Below are 14055 nucleotides of genomic sequence, written 5' to 3'. Positions count from 1 at the left end.
TGGCAGCAGAGGTCTTGCAAACGTTCAGAAACGCTTTCTGGCTCTTTGCCCTCCCTCACCTTAGTTGTCAAGTAACCTATAGCCCCTCCCCCATCATGATAAATAACTATATCAGAATGCGCACTATAGTGGGAAAGAGCCCGTTTTCGACTGCTTTGCGTAGATGAAGCTGTTCCTAAGAAAATATTAGGAATGTCATGCATTTGTATTAGTAAATCTACGTTGCATTTTCCAGGATATTAAACGCTAACGGGTGACAGAACATTTCTGTGTGTATCACGTCTCGTCAGAAGTGAAGTCATTAAGTCAGCTGTCAATGATAAAGTGTGACTCACAAAGTTGTTTTTGTTTGTTGTTATGGAAACAATCACATCCCACTCATAAAAGAAGTCATTGATAACTGTTTGCGTGAAACTCATTAAAAAATAAATCTTCAGGATCTTTGCACGTTAGATCTTCCGTTTTGTGCCCCCCCCCCCACCCTCAATTCCAGTCCCTTATGCACCCCCGCCCGAAGTGCGTTATACCACCCCACCCAACCCCCCCCCCCCCCCCCAAGTTACAGAACAGGTGTCATTACATAGTAAATCAGTAAATCATTCTGTTAATATTTGTCACGTGCGTCTGGGGATGCAGTTAATATGCACCCACTAAGCTGGGGCAGGTTCAGAAGCGGAAAAGATCCAAATTTTGTTTTATCATTCAAAAAGAGCCATCTGGATTTGGCAACTAAAATTTGAATGTGAAGCAATGCAACTATTTTTATTCGGGTCAACTTTTTGCAGCTGTGTTACATTTCTACTCTGTTCAAATGTCTCACTTGATCACAGCAACCATATTTACCCGGAAGAAAAGTCTGTTTTCATGAGTTTCTTCAACAAGCACAGAAACAATGCCAACATATCCAATCTGACATGGGACCTTGCTTCGGTTTCACTTATAGACAATGATAGTAAAAAGCACTGTAATGGTAAGCAGACATCTTATGAACTGCTGGATCTTTTCCGTTTGTGCCCCCCCAGCTTAGTGGGCGCATATTATTTGCAACCCCCAGACGCACGTGCCATATTTTCACTATGATGATTTACTATGTAATGGCACGTGCTCTGCAACTGGGGGGCGCATAACGTACTGGGGGGGCACAAACGGAAAAGATCCCAACTGCTCTTCGTATCTGTGCTGTCTAAGAACAAGTCTGCAAACATGGCAGAGCAACTAAAGAACATGCTGGACGAAGGTTATCTGAATTTCACATCTCAGTACGAGTATTCAGCAGACGAAGATGAACTCAATAAACTTCTTAATTGCTACAGAGGCAAACAGGGAGATAATATTGAGCTTTCGGGGTTAGCAATGTTCGTTGGACATTGGATCAGACCCTCAACACAAAGGTTCGGCTGTGTTTCCTCCAACTGTTCCAAAGTAACAGAGTACAAGTTATACCAATGTGTTTTTGATCCAATTCCATGGGCCCCAGAGTGGGACCCACTGTTCCCGAAAGAGAATTTCCTGAAAATGTGCAAGAATGAACCTGGACAATGGAGAAGTTGCGAGAGAAAAGTACAAAAGGAGTGTTTGAGGGAATCAGGTGAACAAATTGAACAGAATGGGGAGTCGAATGGAGGAACACATATTGAGCAAAATGAAGGATCGATTAAGGAAACAGAAACAGGTTCGACGTCTAGGTCACGAGATAAACCGAAGAATCCCATAATTGTAGCAACTTTACTTGTCTTAATAATATCAGCCCCAAAAGAGGTCTGTTGAGGAAAGAACATTGCAAGGCTAAGAGGAAATTCCGATGAAATGAAGAGAGAAACCTCAGCAATTCGTGTGTTTCGGTAGCACTATCAAATGTTCCCATCAAATCCCTAATATCATTTGGAACACCATAGTTTTAACCGTTTGCATGTTTGTAGTGGTTATATTGCAAATTGACTATAGAGTAAACATTTCCTGCTTAATGTGATAAGTTTCAGTGTATTGATACACAAGTTAAATTTTCCGAGCCCATTTTTCACTTTGAAAGACTTAAACAACATTCGCATTGAGCTTTACTCTTTTTTCTCTACTGGAAGCAAAATGGGTTTTTAAAGAAAAACGGTATCTGTAACCTAACCTTTTCATTTACTCGACTTGCGTGAAGAAGCTTCATTATACTTGCACTCAATTCAGTGTCTAATTTTTACGAACAACGAAATGCAAAAAACGTCTTTTTGGTAAGCCGCCATTCAAGGTGAATTTAAAAATGCAGCTACTTGGGAAAATTCAGCTTTGATTAATTGGGCGAATATCCATGTTAACGGGAGTTGAACCTCAATTACCGTACAAAATCATTTATAATTCGTAAAAAATACTCTAATTAGTCTAAGTTCATCAATTTACTAAGATTTGTCAAGATGCTGGCAACCATATATTTAGTCTAAAAACAGGCACCAGTCACAATAGCATTCTCACTACATTTTGATTGAAAAGATATTGACAGGAACTATGCGTGTAAGACAGACCAAGTAGACCAAAATAAGGGTATGGATCAGACCAAACAGAACAAAATATGGACATTCACCACACCAACCGGACTGACTTCAGATGAGAGATCTTTCTTTAACAGTGCCAGACCTTAAAGTACTCCAACATATAAAAACGTGCTTTTCATTTGAAATTTAGTGCACTTTTGAAATTTAGTGTAAATTTAGTTTTTAAGTACAGCCCCTAAAAAAATGATCACTTGTTAGGGCTATCAGCTACATAGATTTCAAGATCTGATTCTTTTTTCAATTCAATTCATCTTCTCCAGGAGTATTACAACCATTGAAGTTTTTCACCATCGTTTTTGCCTGTGTTGCTTTCTTGTCTAATATTCTTTATTGAGGAAGAACTGACCTTTTCTTCTATTTCAAAAAGAACCAAAAACAATTGGATAAAAGAGATAAAATTCAGATTTTTTCAAGATCTTTTCAATATTGTAATTGTGGTTTTTTGAAAATTTGCTACGATTATTCAAAAAGACGGTTGTTTTGTCCAATTTTTATAGAAACTTCTCTGGAAAGCTCCATAAAAATTGTGATACATAAATGTTGGATATAATTTATTTAGATCACTTGCTCCCTAATTGCTAATAAAACTATTTCTAATTACCTTCAACCCGCGAATGTTCTTTGTTCATATCGCAATAATTTCCCGCCGTTTGATATTAAATTTGTTCAATTGATCAAGCTTGATTACTCATCAGACTATCATTCTTTTCTTTTATTCGCGTCAAGTAGCGCGATTCAATCTTGCATAACAATTTAGGTTTCATAAGATTGAGAGCATCAATAAAAGAAATTTTTGAATCTTGGATTCGCACCGCGTTTTCACCTCTCCGAAATTTAATAAACTCACGCTGGGGAAACACAGTTCATTTCAATAGTCACCACATGGCGCAGTCAGCAGTGCGCGCTTCAGGAAAATCATCTCTTGGCACAGAGCACTTGTGGAAAAAAGTGTTTTTCGATACATCATTGAGATGGGAGAGATGGAAAACTTATTTGGCATTTTTGGCTGCATAAGGAATTGAAAAGGACACTTTTTTACAACCACCAACCACAATAGTTACTTTGCCACCGGTACCTATAAATGAAGAAGAAATAGAACAGGCAAAACTACAATACAAACGTGAACGCCAGCTTCGCAAGGCCCAACTAAAAGCAGTATGATAAAACAAATGTGCGAAAGTAGCAGCTCAAAGAATTTTATGTGGACACAAGCCGTGGAAAGTCACTGATCAAAAACTTTGTGTTTAGGTGTGGAGGGGCGCCGCTTGTTCAACAACAAATCCCTAGAAATAATTATGGGATTTTAATTTATGAGATGCCATGGAAACTGCTTTTTACCAAAAAGAGAAGCATAACTATCGACCTTTAACAGTTTCTTATGAGGAAACAAATTAAAAATCTATCTGTGAAAAATTGATATGAAGGTTTAAAGTAAATTGAAGATAACGGTGCCCTTGATGATAAACAAGAATAATTGGTTCGGGATAAAACTTAGCGATCAGAAATGCCAAAACTAAGGTCAATCTTTGGAATCTGAACACAAAAAATTGTGCGCACCATAGGGAAAAAACTGTCTGAATTGTAATTTACAGAACTATTTTGCAAAAATTTTTGTAGACGACCCTAAGTCCAAAACCAAAATAAAGGATCAAACTAGTGGATTATTATGGTGGAGATGGAAGAGACAACACCATGTGAAGATGATAAAGTTGATGAATTACATGAAAATTATAACCCTGATTCCGGCTCTAATCATCCGTCATCGGATGACAATTGTACATCTACAGTAATAATAATAACATTTAAACTTCCAAACTAAAGAGCGACAAAAAGGACTGTAGAAAAAGTATCAATGGTGGTTTTGGTTAGGGTAACGATAAAGTAAATTTAAACTGGAAATACTAGGCGTGGTCCACTGAATATTTCAAATACTTCCTTTTTGAAAATTCATTTTATGTTATTACTGATCATAGACCAACTTTGTTAATATTGAAAGACCATCGTTCTAATAAATCCTATTACAGCAGGTTGACTTTTGGATTGATAAATTTTACCGTTTGACTTTAAGATTATTATTGGTCAGCCAAAAAATTCGTAATTCGTCAAAATTTCAAAAACAATCTACTCCTACATATTAGAAAGGGTGAAGAGTACAAATTATTTTGCAGTCAAAAGTAAAAACCGAAACGCGAAAAGTAAATTGTGACGGACGTACGAAAAATTGGATAGTTGTTCAGATCAAAATTATATCTCGCCAATTGTGAGAATTGCAAGGTCAATCAGTAAAATTAGATCAATCAGTAATCTTTTAGACAACTCCATACACGAAAATGAATAGCAAATGCCGAACATTGGCAAGTTAATGGACCCTATCGCTAAAAGTTTTTACGAATTTCAATCATCTCATACAGTATACTTTCCGAATTTGGAATTGCAATGCGCGTCCAAATAACAAAATTAACAGCCGAATACAGTAGAAAATTGCTATTTTAATATTGTAACTGGAACCAAATGGCACCTACAGATCTAAATCTTTTTTGCTTTAGACATGCTTACTGAGTCCCAAGAAGCGATGGACTCTAATTCAGTAGGACCGCAAAATACTAATTGTTTTCTCAATGACATTCTGATTGTAAGTTGTAGATCCTTAGAAGATCATACGGATCTAGTAGCAGACAATCGTAGAATCATTTTATCTAAATGCCTCTTGGTTAATCCAAAAACGGATGGCTCAGATATCAGTTAAACAAATCGGGGTTTTCGCCCCTCGGAAGCAAAACTGCAGCTACATTTTTACGTAACTCACTAACGGGCTTGAACAAATAACCTTCCTTCTAAGGTTCTGTACATCACAAAAGCAACTTCTTACCAAACCTTGCCCACTTTTGTCATCCATTTCGGATATTACTTAAAAGAGGAATGATTTTCGTTGAACATTTCAAAAAATTTCAGCAACATATAGCAGACTCAACCAAAACGCACAATCTAATTCCAATTTAGCATCACGATTTAAGTTTGATGCGTCAAGCGACGGCTTAGGAGCCGCATTAAGACAGCAAACGGTAGATGGCTGGAAAACAATTGCATTCGCTTCACGTTTCCTAACTTCAAGTTAAAAACGGTATAGTGTAAATGAACAAGATTCACTAGGTGTGGTTTGGTCTGCGAAATACTTCAAAAACTAAATTTCGAAAAACCTTTTTTCTATTATACCTGATCATAGAGCACTTTATCAATCATGATAAAACATCGTTCAACAAAATCTTCAAAGTGCATTTTGACTCGCTGGAGTGATAGATTTTACCGTCTGACTTTCATATTGATCATCGTCCAGGCGCAAAATGGGACTGGTCAATTTCATTTGAAGTCAAATGAGAAAAAAAAGTCGTGGCTCCTAATCAAGACAGTGAATTTGTAGTTGGAACTAATTCCTGAGTTCACAACAAAATCGCAAATTTATATTCAAGTTTCAATCATATCTCACTTTTTTTACCACTAAATAAGTGAATATAGCAGCCTCAAATGCCAATTTAACAGCACTTATATCAAATCAAGTAAATTTCAAACATAACTTCCACAGTCACAAAAATATCTATTCAAAATTACACGTTGACTATTGTGTGTCAAATGAAACTCATATTTCGTTATCCACTCCAAGCTATCAAACCCAATACCGCGGAGCGAAACCTCACTGCAAGTGACATTGGCCGGAAAGCTGCAGACATTCAATTAATAACCTTGACGGCTTATACGAGGTCCTAGCACCCGGCTCAGTAGTGGAAGAGGTATCTCCAACTACAATTGCATTTAATGAGCTTGCCAAGCCACACGTACGAGTGATGAATAGTGACCTCGCAAAAAATGTTTCAAGAATACAAGGTGCAACTCCTCTTTTGGAATATGCACAACAACGAGACAACTACCGAAGTTTAGAAAGCGACACCTACAAGGGCAATAGAGAAAGAATGGAACGGAGGAAACTTAAATTTGTAGACGGAGCTCAGTGTCAGTTCGGTGTCTCATTGACCAATTCAATGAAGGCCTCCAAAACGAAAACATAGGGTAGATCTATTAGAGATCCCACACCAACATAACCTTCTATCGCAAAATCCTCAGACCAGATGTTCATTCAGAAGTAACTATTTCTTAAAGTAGTAATTAAAAGTCTAGCTACTTTTAATGCCCCCAATTTTTACGGCTTTGAACATCTGGAAACCCCTGTATAAAATACCACGTCGACATAACTCAACTAATTCGATATGATAGGGGCCTGTCTTTATGATAGGGGCCTGTCATAAAGACAGACTGACCATTCATCTATTTTCTAGATTGTTAACTATCACTAGTAATGATTACCAGCAAAAGTTCTATTTAATACCGACCATATTTTTACGTCTTTAATACACTAATTTATACTTAACAGACTGTAATTGAATTACGATAATTCTTTTGTTGTTAAAGGGGCAATATGATAAGAAAGTGTTGAATAAATTTTTTTACTTCTTTTGTTCCCTAATTGGTAATGAATTTAGTTCTATTTATATTGGCCGCCCGAGTGCTTTTTTGTTCATATCTCAATAAATTCCCACCGCCTGTTAGTCTGTTATTATTTTTGTTCAATTGTCTGAATATTCATAAGATGATCACTCTTTCCTTTTGTTTCTTCGTGACAACATCAATATTAGAGAAAATTTAGTATATTTGCTCTGCAAAAACATGGTTGGTTTCAATAGTCAACACAGAACTAATTGGAAGTAAATGGAATCAAACTATTTTTTTGACCAAGCTGTCACTTTTGCTGAATGAGAGTAAAACCTTGAACCAATTGCACTCGAGTGCATAGATGTCTACCTTTTTGGAAAGTGAATCGAATCGTGATATTTTTAGAGTAAACAACTCTAATTGCAACATATGGCCTTGCTTCACTGGTCCGGTGGTGATCAAATGAATCTGGCACGGCCAAAATTGTGGCCAGCTCACCCATGATCTTAGATAATTAGTTTTCTCTAACCTTTAATTGATATTTAATTTTCTCCATCATTTCGTCACTGATGAACTCAGTTGCAGTTTTGGACCTCTTGTACGCCGGCATGAGATCACGTTGGCATAGTTGTACGTAATCGACGTACAAATCTGACCAAAATACTTTTTTGCATTTTAGATCTCTTCCTGTGACAAGCAGGGCTCTTTTGTATTGTTGTTCCATCACTCTTCAGTGAGGCATGTGAGGAATTATATACTCAGTATTGGTCTTCTATCGGTCTTTTTACGACTCGAAGAGGAGTATTGAGATTCTACAAGTTTTTTACCACTCGATGAGAAGTATTGATATTCTACAGGTTTTTACGACTCGAAGAGGAGTATTGAGATTCTACGGGGTTTTTTTTAGCAGAAAGGAGGTTGGTTCATGACTTGAATTTTGACTTCTTTCTGTTCGAGCATATACCTCCGCTTTTGATTGTTTTCTCTTTTCGGCCATTGGATTTTTACAGTAGCTTCGTTTGTGATGTATAGTAATTAGGAGCTGCTGTTAATTTTCAAGGTGAAAACGTCATTGATTTTTTGTTCTTATATAAGTCACGCCTAATTATCTAAACTACATCGCAAACCCCCCCCCCACCACCTTTCTATCCCCCAACCGGAGAAGAGCGGGCTGGATAGATTCCATGTGCAGTCTCCGTGCAGGGATTATTGTCCGTCGACGTTGGTCGATCGTAGGTGGGTGACTGAGGGAAGGACGGTTGTGGCCTGAGAGGCGGTGTTGTCAGGCCGTACCGCGGTGAAGGTACGGGTGGACGATGTGTGTGCGGTGTTGAAATCAAAGGTGGTGGGTAAACCAGTGGTTGCCGTCGTGGTTGTGATCCAGAGACCCGTAGAGAGTGCTGTGTGTGCAGTGTAGAAGAGTGGAGGTGGCTGTGGCACCTGGTTGTCTCCCTGAATGAGCAGCTCCCTGAATGAGCACAGATTGTGGTTGTGAGGAATATTGAGCCATCGTGAAGAGGGCTGATGTTGCATTTCACAAACTGGCTCGGGTATTGGAGGTGGTAGCAGCAACGGGGAGAGGGGGGGGCAGAATGTCCTCGACCTCTAGCATGATGAGGATTTATGCCGTTTGGTTGACATCCGGAGGGATCTGTGAACCTCCTTCCTGTGTTTTTGGGCTGCAGTGGAGTCGCTAAAACAAAAAATTGTTTAATACGAGTGCCAGGTAGATTCAAGATGAGCTCTTCTGGAATTTCCTGGTAGTCAGGATCATCAAGAAAAGAGTCTCGAGAGAAGGAAATACCATGGGAGCGTTTACGTTTAGTTGGGTGAAAAGTGTGTATTTGTAAGGATTGAATGTCTGGGTTTTTACGTGAGTCAATTGAAAGAAAGCGGAGGTGATGATTTTAGCCAATGTGATATTGGGGCCTAAGAGTGATTTAAGATTGTATGTGTTAAATGCACTACGAAATAGGCGAAATAGGCACTCTAAAAAATTAAAAACAGTCCATATTATGGCTATTTCTTTAAAACGTACCAAGGGTATCCGAAGACTCCTATGAGCGATTTTTTCAAATAGTTGCCATTAATTAAATCACGCCAGTCAAGACGGTGGAGGGTGAATTTTTTTCCGGTAATAAAGAGTTTGATGAAATAATTATTATATTCATTTGTAATTGTGAGAATTGTGCTTGTAATTGTGCTTGTTTTGCAAGATTTGCAAAATTTACTACTTGTGCTACTTCAAATTTCTCTGCTGCGTCATCGACTTATTGGTTAATTTTCATCTTATCTATAGATTTGGTCCAGTCGTGTTTACAGTATATGCCGAGTTGTTGTGGGGTAAAATCTTCGTGGATGAAGCGGTTTTCTACTTCGTCAGGTGTGAAATTTCTCGGCCTTAACGGGGTTTCGCGCCTTAATTGGATAGGGTGTTAAGCGATATGTGTCATCGCCATCTGCGTCAAGTGAAATTTGTTGATCAAAAAAATCAGATTTACATGGTGCTTTAACAGACCAGAGGAAGGTCTGACGTGGGACTTGATCTACGAATTGTAGTTTATTTTGGTAATAGATAGGAATGCGTTCAAAACATTGGTTCTCTAATACATATAAGGGTGATGAAACAACTCTACATTAGAAGAGTGAAAATACGTTGGCATTTTTTAGTGTAGCATATGTGTGTCGCCGTCCTGTGATAACTTATCCTACGAGTGGAAATTTTTGTGTTAATAGGAAAAAAGCGGTCTGTTTAAGATCGAGGTCGAGATCGCAAAGATTTTGTAAATAGAAAGACCCATGTGATCCATTTCTAATAACACTCGGCTAACCATATAGTCGAGGTGTGCATCAATCTGTGCACTCGGGTGTTCAGCAGCAAACCAGTTTTTTTTTTCTAAAAAAATTCGTACTTTTGAGATTTACGATAAACGGGTGATGCGTAGTAATGCTTTCTGATTTGACGTCAAAAACTGAGTGTGATATTTGTTAATTGAAGTTAATACCATCCTAGTGTGTTAATTACATGATACTCGTGTTCAGAATTTTTACCTGGACAACTAGCCCAGGGGTTATTGGTTGCTTTTGGGATCCATTCATGGTCCCTTGGGTTATAGACCATGCTTCCGTGTTGAAATGCAACGGGTCGATAGCGATCAAGTTGAAAACGGGCTTGTCTGGCTTCTATATCTGCTTGTCAGCATGGGTCACCGAGTACATCAAAATATATTATTTGAGGGTGGTAGTGGTGTTCACTTATGAGACCAACGAGTGCAAGTTCTCTACGAGTTTCAATTTCTGCGGGAAAGAAAGGTCTTTTCATTTTGTTAACATACCAATTATGGTGATCAAACCTGAAGCCTCCTTTTAAGTGCAATTTTGGGACAGAAGCTTTCTTTGTCGCTAAATTTAGCGTGCATGGCATAGGCTCGTACTTGAAGTGTTCGAATTTGTGAAAACCATTGCACTTGGGCGGGGAGTTGTATAGGTTCTGATAGTATCCGGGTGTTTTCCGATACAGTGGTGAGAATGTTGATCAGAATCAGGTGTAGCTGAATTACAGCTTAGCGTGATTATAGGTGGAGTACCTTGGAAGATGAATGGCAGTGACTTTTAAAAAAATGGTGATGAAGTAATTATATTAAAAGAGTGATTTCAATGTGCTTGTGGGAGTAAGCGTTCAATATTGGAGATTGGTCCTTGTGGCGTATTAAAGGGGTTATACGCAATTTGTGATGGAGTAGGTGAAGAAAAATGAGATCTAAGTGGGTCAGATATAAAAGTGTCTGAAATTAAACTGATATCTTGTGGTGTATCAGTAATATTTGAGACAGTGTGAATTGGCTGTGGCAATTCAAAGCTGTGAGATTTATCTAATTTGTCAAAATTTATAGGTTGAGTGGAATATTGTGGAGTGCCTGAATAATGAAATATTTCAGTTTGTGCTGTTCATGCGTGGTGGAGCTGGAATGATAGTTGTCGGTTGAAGTTGTGTGTTAGATAAAAAACCGGAATATGGTAGCAAAGTTTGTGTGTTTATTTGGAGGGGTTGTTGTTGTTGTTGTTGTTTTTTTTGTGCTTGTGTTTGGTGTATTTGCGTTTGACTTTGATGGGGGATACGGGATTAGTGATTGTGGGGTAAAGTTGGGGGAATATCCAGTAGGATGAGGTCTATCTGCAGATTTGGCAATAATAAGGACTGAGTATGGGTCTTCCTTGGTTTCTTCTGCTTGTGATTATTTTTTGAAGATTTTAAGTGGCGACTTTTTGGGGGTAGATTGTTTAGTCGGTTCACTGTATGAGCAACTAGGTGATTCTGAGACGGGGGAGCACTTGGGTTAGTGTTCGGTTGTTGATTAGAGGACGCAATTGTGACGATAATCTCTGGCCCAAAGTGGGTCAATTCAGCAATCGTATAGTCTTTTTGTTCGAATGAAATTATAGTGTGTGGATATATAGTTTCATTTTGTGATTTGCTGCTGTTGTTGATTTAAAATTTGTTGGTGTTGTACATCCAACCTGAGTAGTTCTTTGAAATATTTTATATCGTACGAGGCTGGAATAGCGTCAAGATTAATAGTATATACGATATAGTATATAAGAGTTCAGAATGTTTGGGTGTTGCTTGAGGTGGAAAAATTGGTAGATAGAAAGGAGCAATATGTTCGTTATTAAAGTCTCTAATGTAGAAAACCCTTTCACAACAAGTGTGTGAGTCTAAAATATCATCTAAATTGTAGAAAAAATCTTGGAAACGGATCTGTTTAGGTTTGAAACTCTGAATATAACAAAAAGTATCTGCGTATGGTGTTCTTTTAAATAGTACTTCCTGTCTGTGCTGTGAAGTAATGTGCATACCTGTTCAGTTTAGAAGATAAAGTTGCTTTTAGTGTTGTGAGATTAAAAGTGGAGAAAAGAGGCAGAGTTGGTGTTGCTGTTTCAGCTGAGTGCTACTTGGAGCAGAGTTTTTTTGTTGATCGGAGATTGCTAGGAAAGAACTGTACTGTGTAAATGTTCTTTTGAAATGAGAGAGAAGAAGTGAAGATTAGAGTTGAGAGAAAAGCTTTGAAAAGGAATTTTTTTAAGTGTAAAATTGAGAAGGAGGCTTAGAAGAAAATTTTCTAACTTTGAAGCGAGTGTAGAAGAGAGTGAAGACAGATTTCAAGATGAAGTATTGAAGAGAGATTTTGAAAGAAGTTTTAAGAGACAAAGAAGCAACTAGGTTGAGAGAGCGGTGGACTGAGAAGTGATTTTAGACAACATCTTCTAGCCTGACAACGACTTTTTGTTCGGGGGAAAAGTTACCCAATCATGTCTTGGCAAATAAATGAGATTCCCGAAACAAGCTGTGGGTCGGTTGTTAACTTAATTTTTTAGATAATTTCTTTTTCATTATTTTCTTGGGGAATGGCCTGTAATTCCCTCCCTTTCATTTCCTGATGGAGGGGTTTTTGTGGTTCTGCTAGGGTAGCAGGTGAGGAGATAGTCCGTGTGCTTTGTTTACTATACTAAAGAGAGTGATTAGTTTTCCCAATGAAAGTAATATTACGGGGCAGAAAGGTGAAACAACTATCCGAATTATCCCTCTCCTATAAGAGAACGAGGGAATTGTACTTTTTTTATTTTTATATGTAGTAGGTATTTAGCGTGTTATGCTAACTTTTGTTCGGCTATCTAAAGCGAGAAGAGTGATTTTGCGCAGAATATAGAATGATTTGTGTATTTACTTATATGTTCGTTAATCGTGAAGCTGAAATTATTGTCTGTGGTATAAAGAATATGTAGTTTTTCATCGAATGGCGTCTAAGACGAGTGTCTCTTGTAGTGTAATTTTCCCACGTGCTGTCGGGTGTTTCAAACGAGTTACAAGGTGGTGTGGGGAATTGTCATTTGCAGACGGTGTTCTTGGGTTGTCTAGACTGAACGAGACAGATTTCGACTTGGTAATATTCGGTTTTTTGGGATGGAGTCTTAATAGTGAATTTTTGTGAGAACTCCTAATAGTTAGAACTACTTCTCCATTTGTTGTCGAACGAAGAGTTCTTTCGGGTAATAAGGTACAATGTTACTTCTGTGACTGGTGATTTGTTTACCATAGAAAGTTTCTAGTTTATATGTAACCAACGTGGGTGTGTCACTTATTTTATAAGGTCCAATTTTTTGTGGTTGGATCTTTTTTGATTTTCCGATTTGAGTGGCTTTATTTATAACAAAAAAATACGTATGAATTTTAAGTGGTTGCGCTGTTTAAAAACGGCTATTTATAAACGTGCGTAAATGTTTATTTTGGTTTAATTAGTTGTGAATGTCATTATAAACTTCCGAGTGTATCTTTTCACGATTGAGAAACCAATCTGCAAAGGTTCCTTTCTGTAATTTTTTAATTTGTGTGTGATGGCCGAGATAATCAGTATGTGTATGGTTAGGTAGAGAATGGCAGGGTGAAATTTGTGAAGGTTTACAATTTCCGAAGCTATCTATAGTGGAAGATAGGTCAAACATCATGGGTGCTTTTGGTTTTTGGCCAAATAAAATTTCATATGGTCAGAGATTTATATTGGCTCTAGTTTGTGAATTGAATGCAAAAGGAAATACTCTTACTTTTTGTGACCATGTTTCGTATTGTGTGCCTAGAACTGTGCAAAGAAATGTATTTAATTGGCAATTACTATTTTCAACAAGTCCATTAGACCATGGTGCCTATGGCGTTCTTGGTACATATTGTACATTATTTGTGCGGCAAAAGTGTGCAAATTCTCCGTTAAGATGTTCATTTCCGTTATCGGTTACTAAAATGTCTGGTATTCCAAATTTGAAAATGCAGTGATCAAATAACACTGTAAGTGCCTTTGTGGCGTGGTTAGTTAAGGAATGGAGGGGTAATTTTTATAGCGTTTCTAAAGGAGGAGTTGTCTAATAGCTGGGTCTTGTTGTTGCGCTTCATAAAGAAGTGTTTCATTTAGTTGTTTGTTCACTATAAAAACAATTATAAAGTTTTGGATATTTTGGTATAAAATCATCCATCACCGGGAGTGAA

At 37.7% G+C, this 14055-nt stretch overlaps 1 protein-coding gene across 4 annotated transcripts; it reads left to right on the top strand.

Annotated features, from left to right (window-relative positions):
• The first annotated feature begins 324 nt into the window (after positions 1–324).
• Positions 325–2007, top strand: LOC142344295 (uncharacterized). Of its 4 annotated transcripts, none has more exons than XM_075395881.1 (3): positions 325–402; positions 888–970; positions 1189–2007. In XM_075395881.1, exons 2-3 carry the CDS (start codon positions 947–949, stop codon positions 1765–1767), a joined length of 603 nt encoding a protein of 200 aa, XP_075251996.1. In that variant the 5' UTR covers positions 325–402; positions 888–946; the 3' UTR covers positions 1768–2007. The 4 variants fall into 4 exon arrangements, 3 of the variants coding, with proteins under 3 accessions (XP_075251996.1, XP_075251997.1, XP_075251995.1); XM_075395882.1 differs by having other exon boundaries at positions 326–389; positions 870–970; XR_012759259.1 differs by lacking the exon at positions 888–970 and having other exon boundaries at positions 331–448.
• Positions 2008–14055: the final 12048 nt, after the last annotated feature.

Source organism: Convolutriloba macropyga, chromosome 8 (genome assembly GCF_964194025.1).
Source record: "Convolutriloba macropyga chromosome 8, txConMacr16.3, whole genome shotgun sequence".
Classification (NCBI taxonomy): domain Eukaryota; kingdom Metazoa; phylum Xenacoelomorpha; order Acoela; family Convolutidae; genus Convolutriloba; species Convolutriloba macropyga.
This window is presented reverse-complemented; position numbering and strand designations above follow the sequence as displayed.

What these genes read in the sequence shown, in the direction of transcription:
- LOC142344295 (XM_075395881.1), top strand. Translation starts at nt 947, where the DNA reads ATGATAGTAAAAAGCACTGTAATG. An exon ending in TAGTAAAAAGCACTGTAATG is followed by an intron (nt 971 to 1,188) that starts GTAAGCAGACAT and finishes GTGCTGTCTAAG; the next exon opens with AACAAGTCTGCAAACATGGC.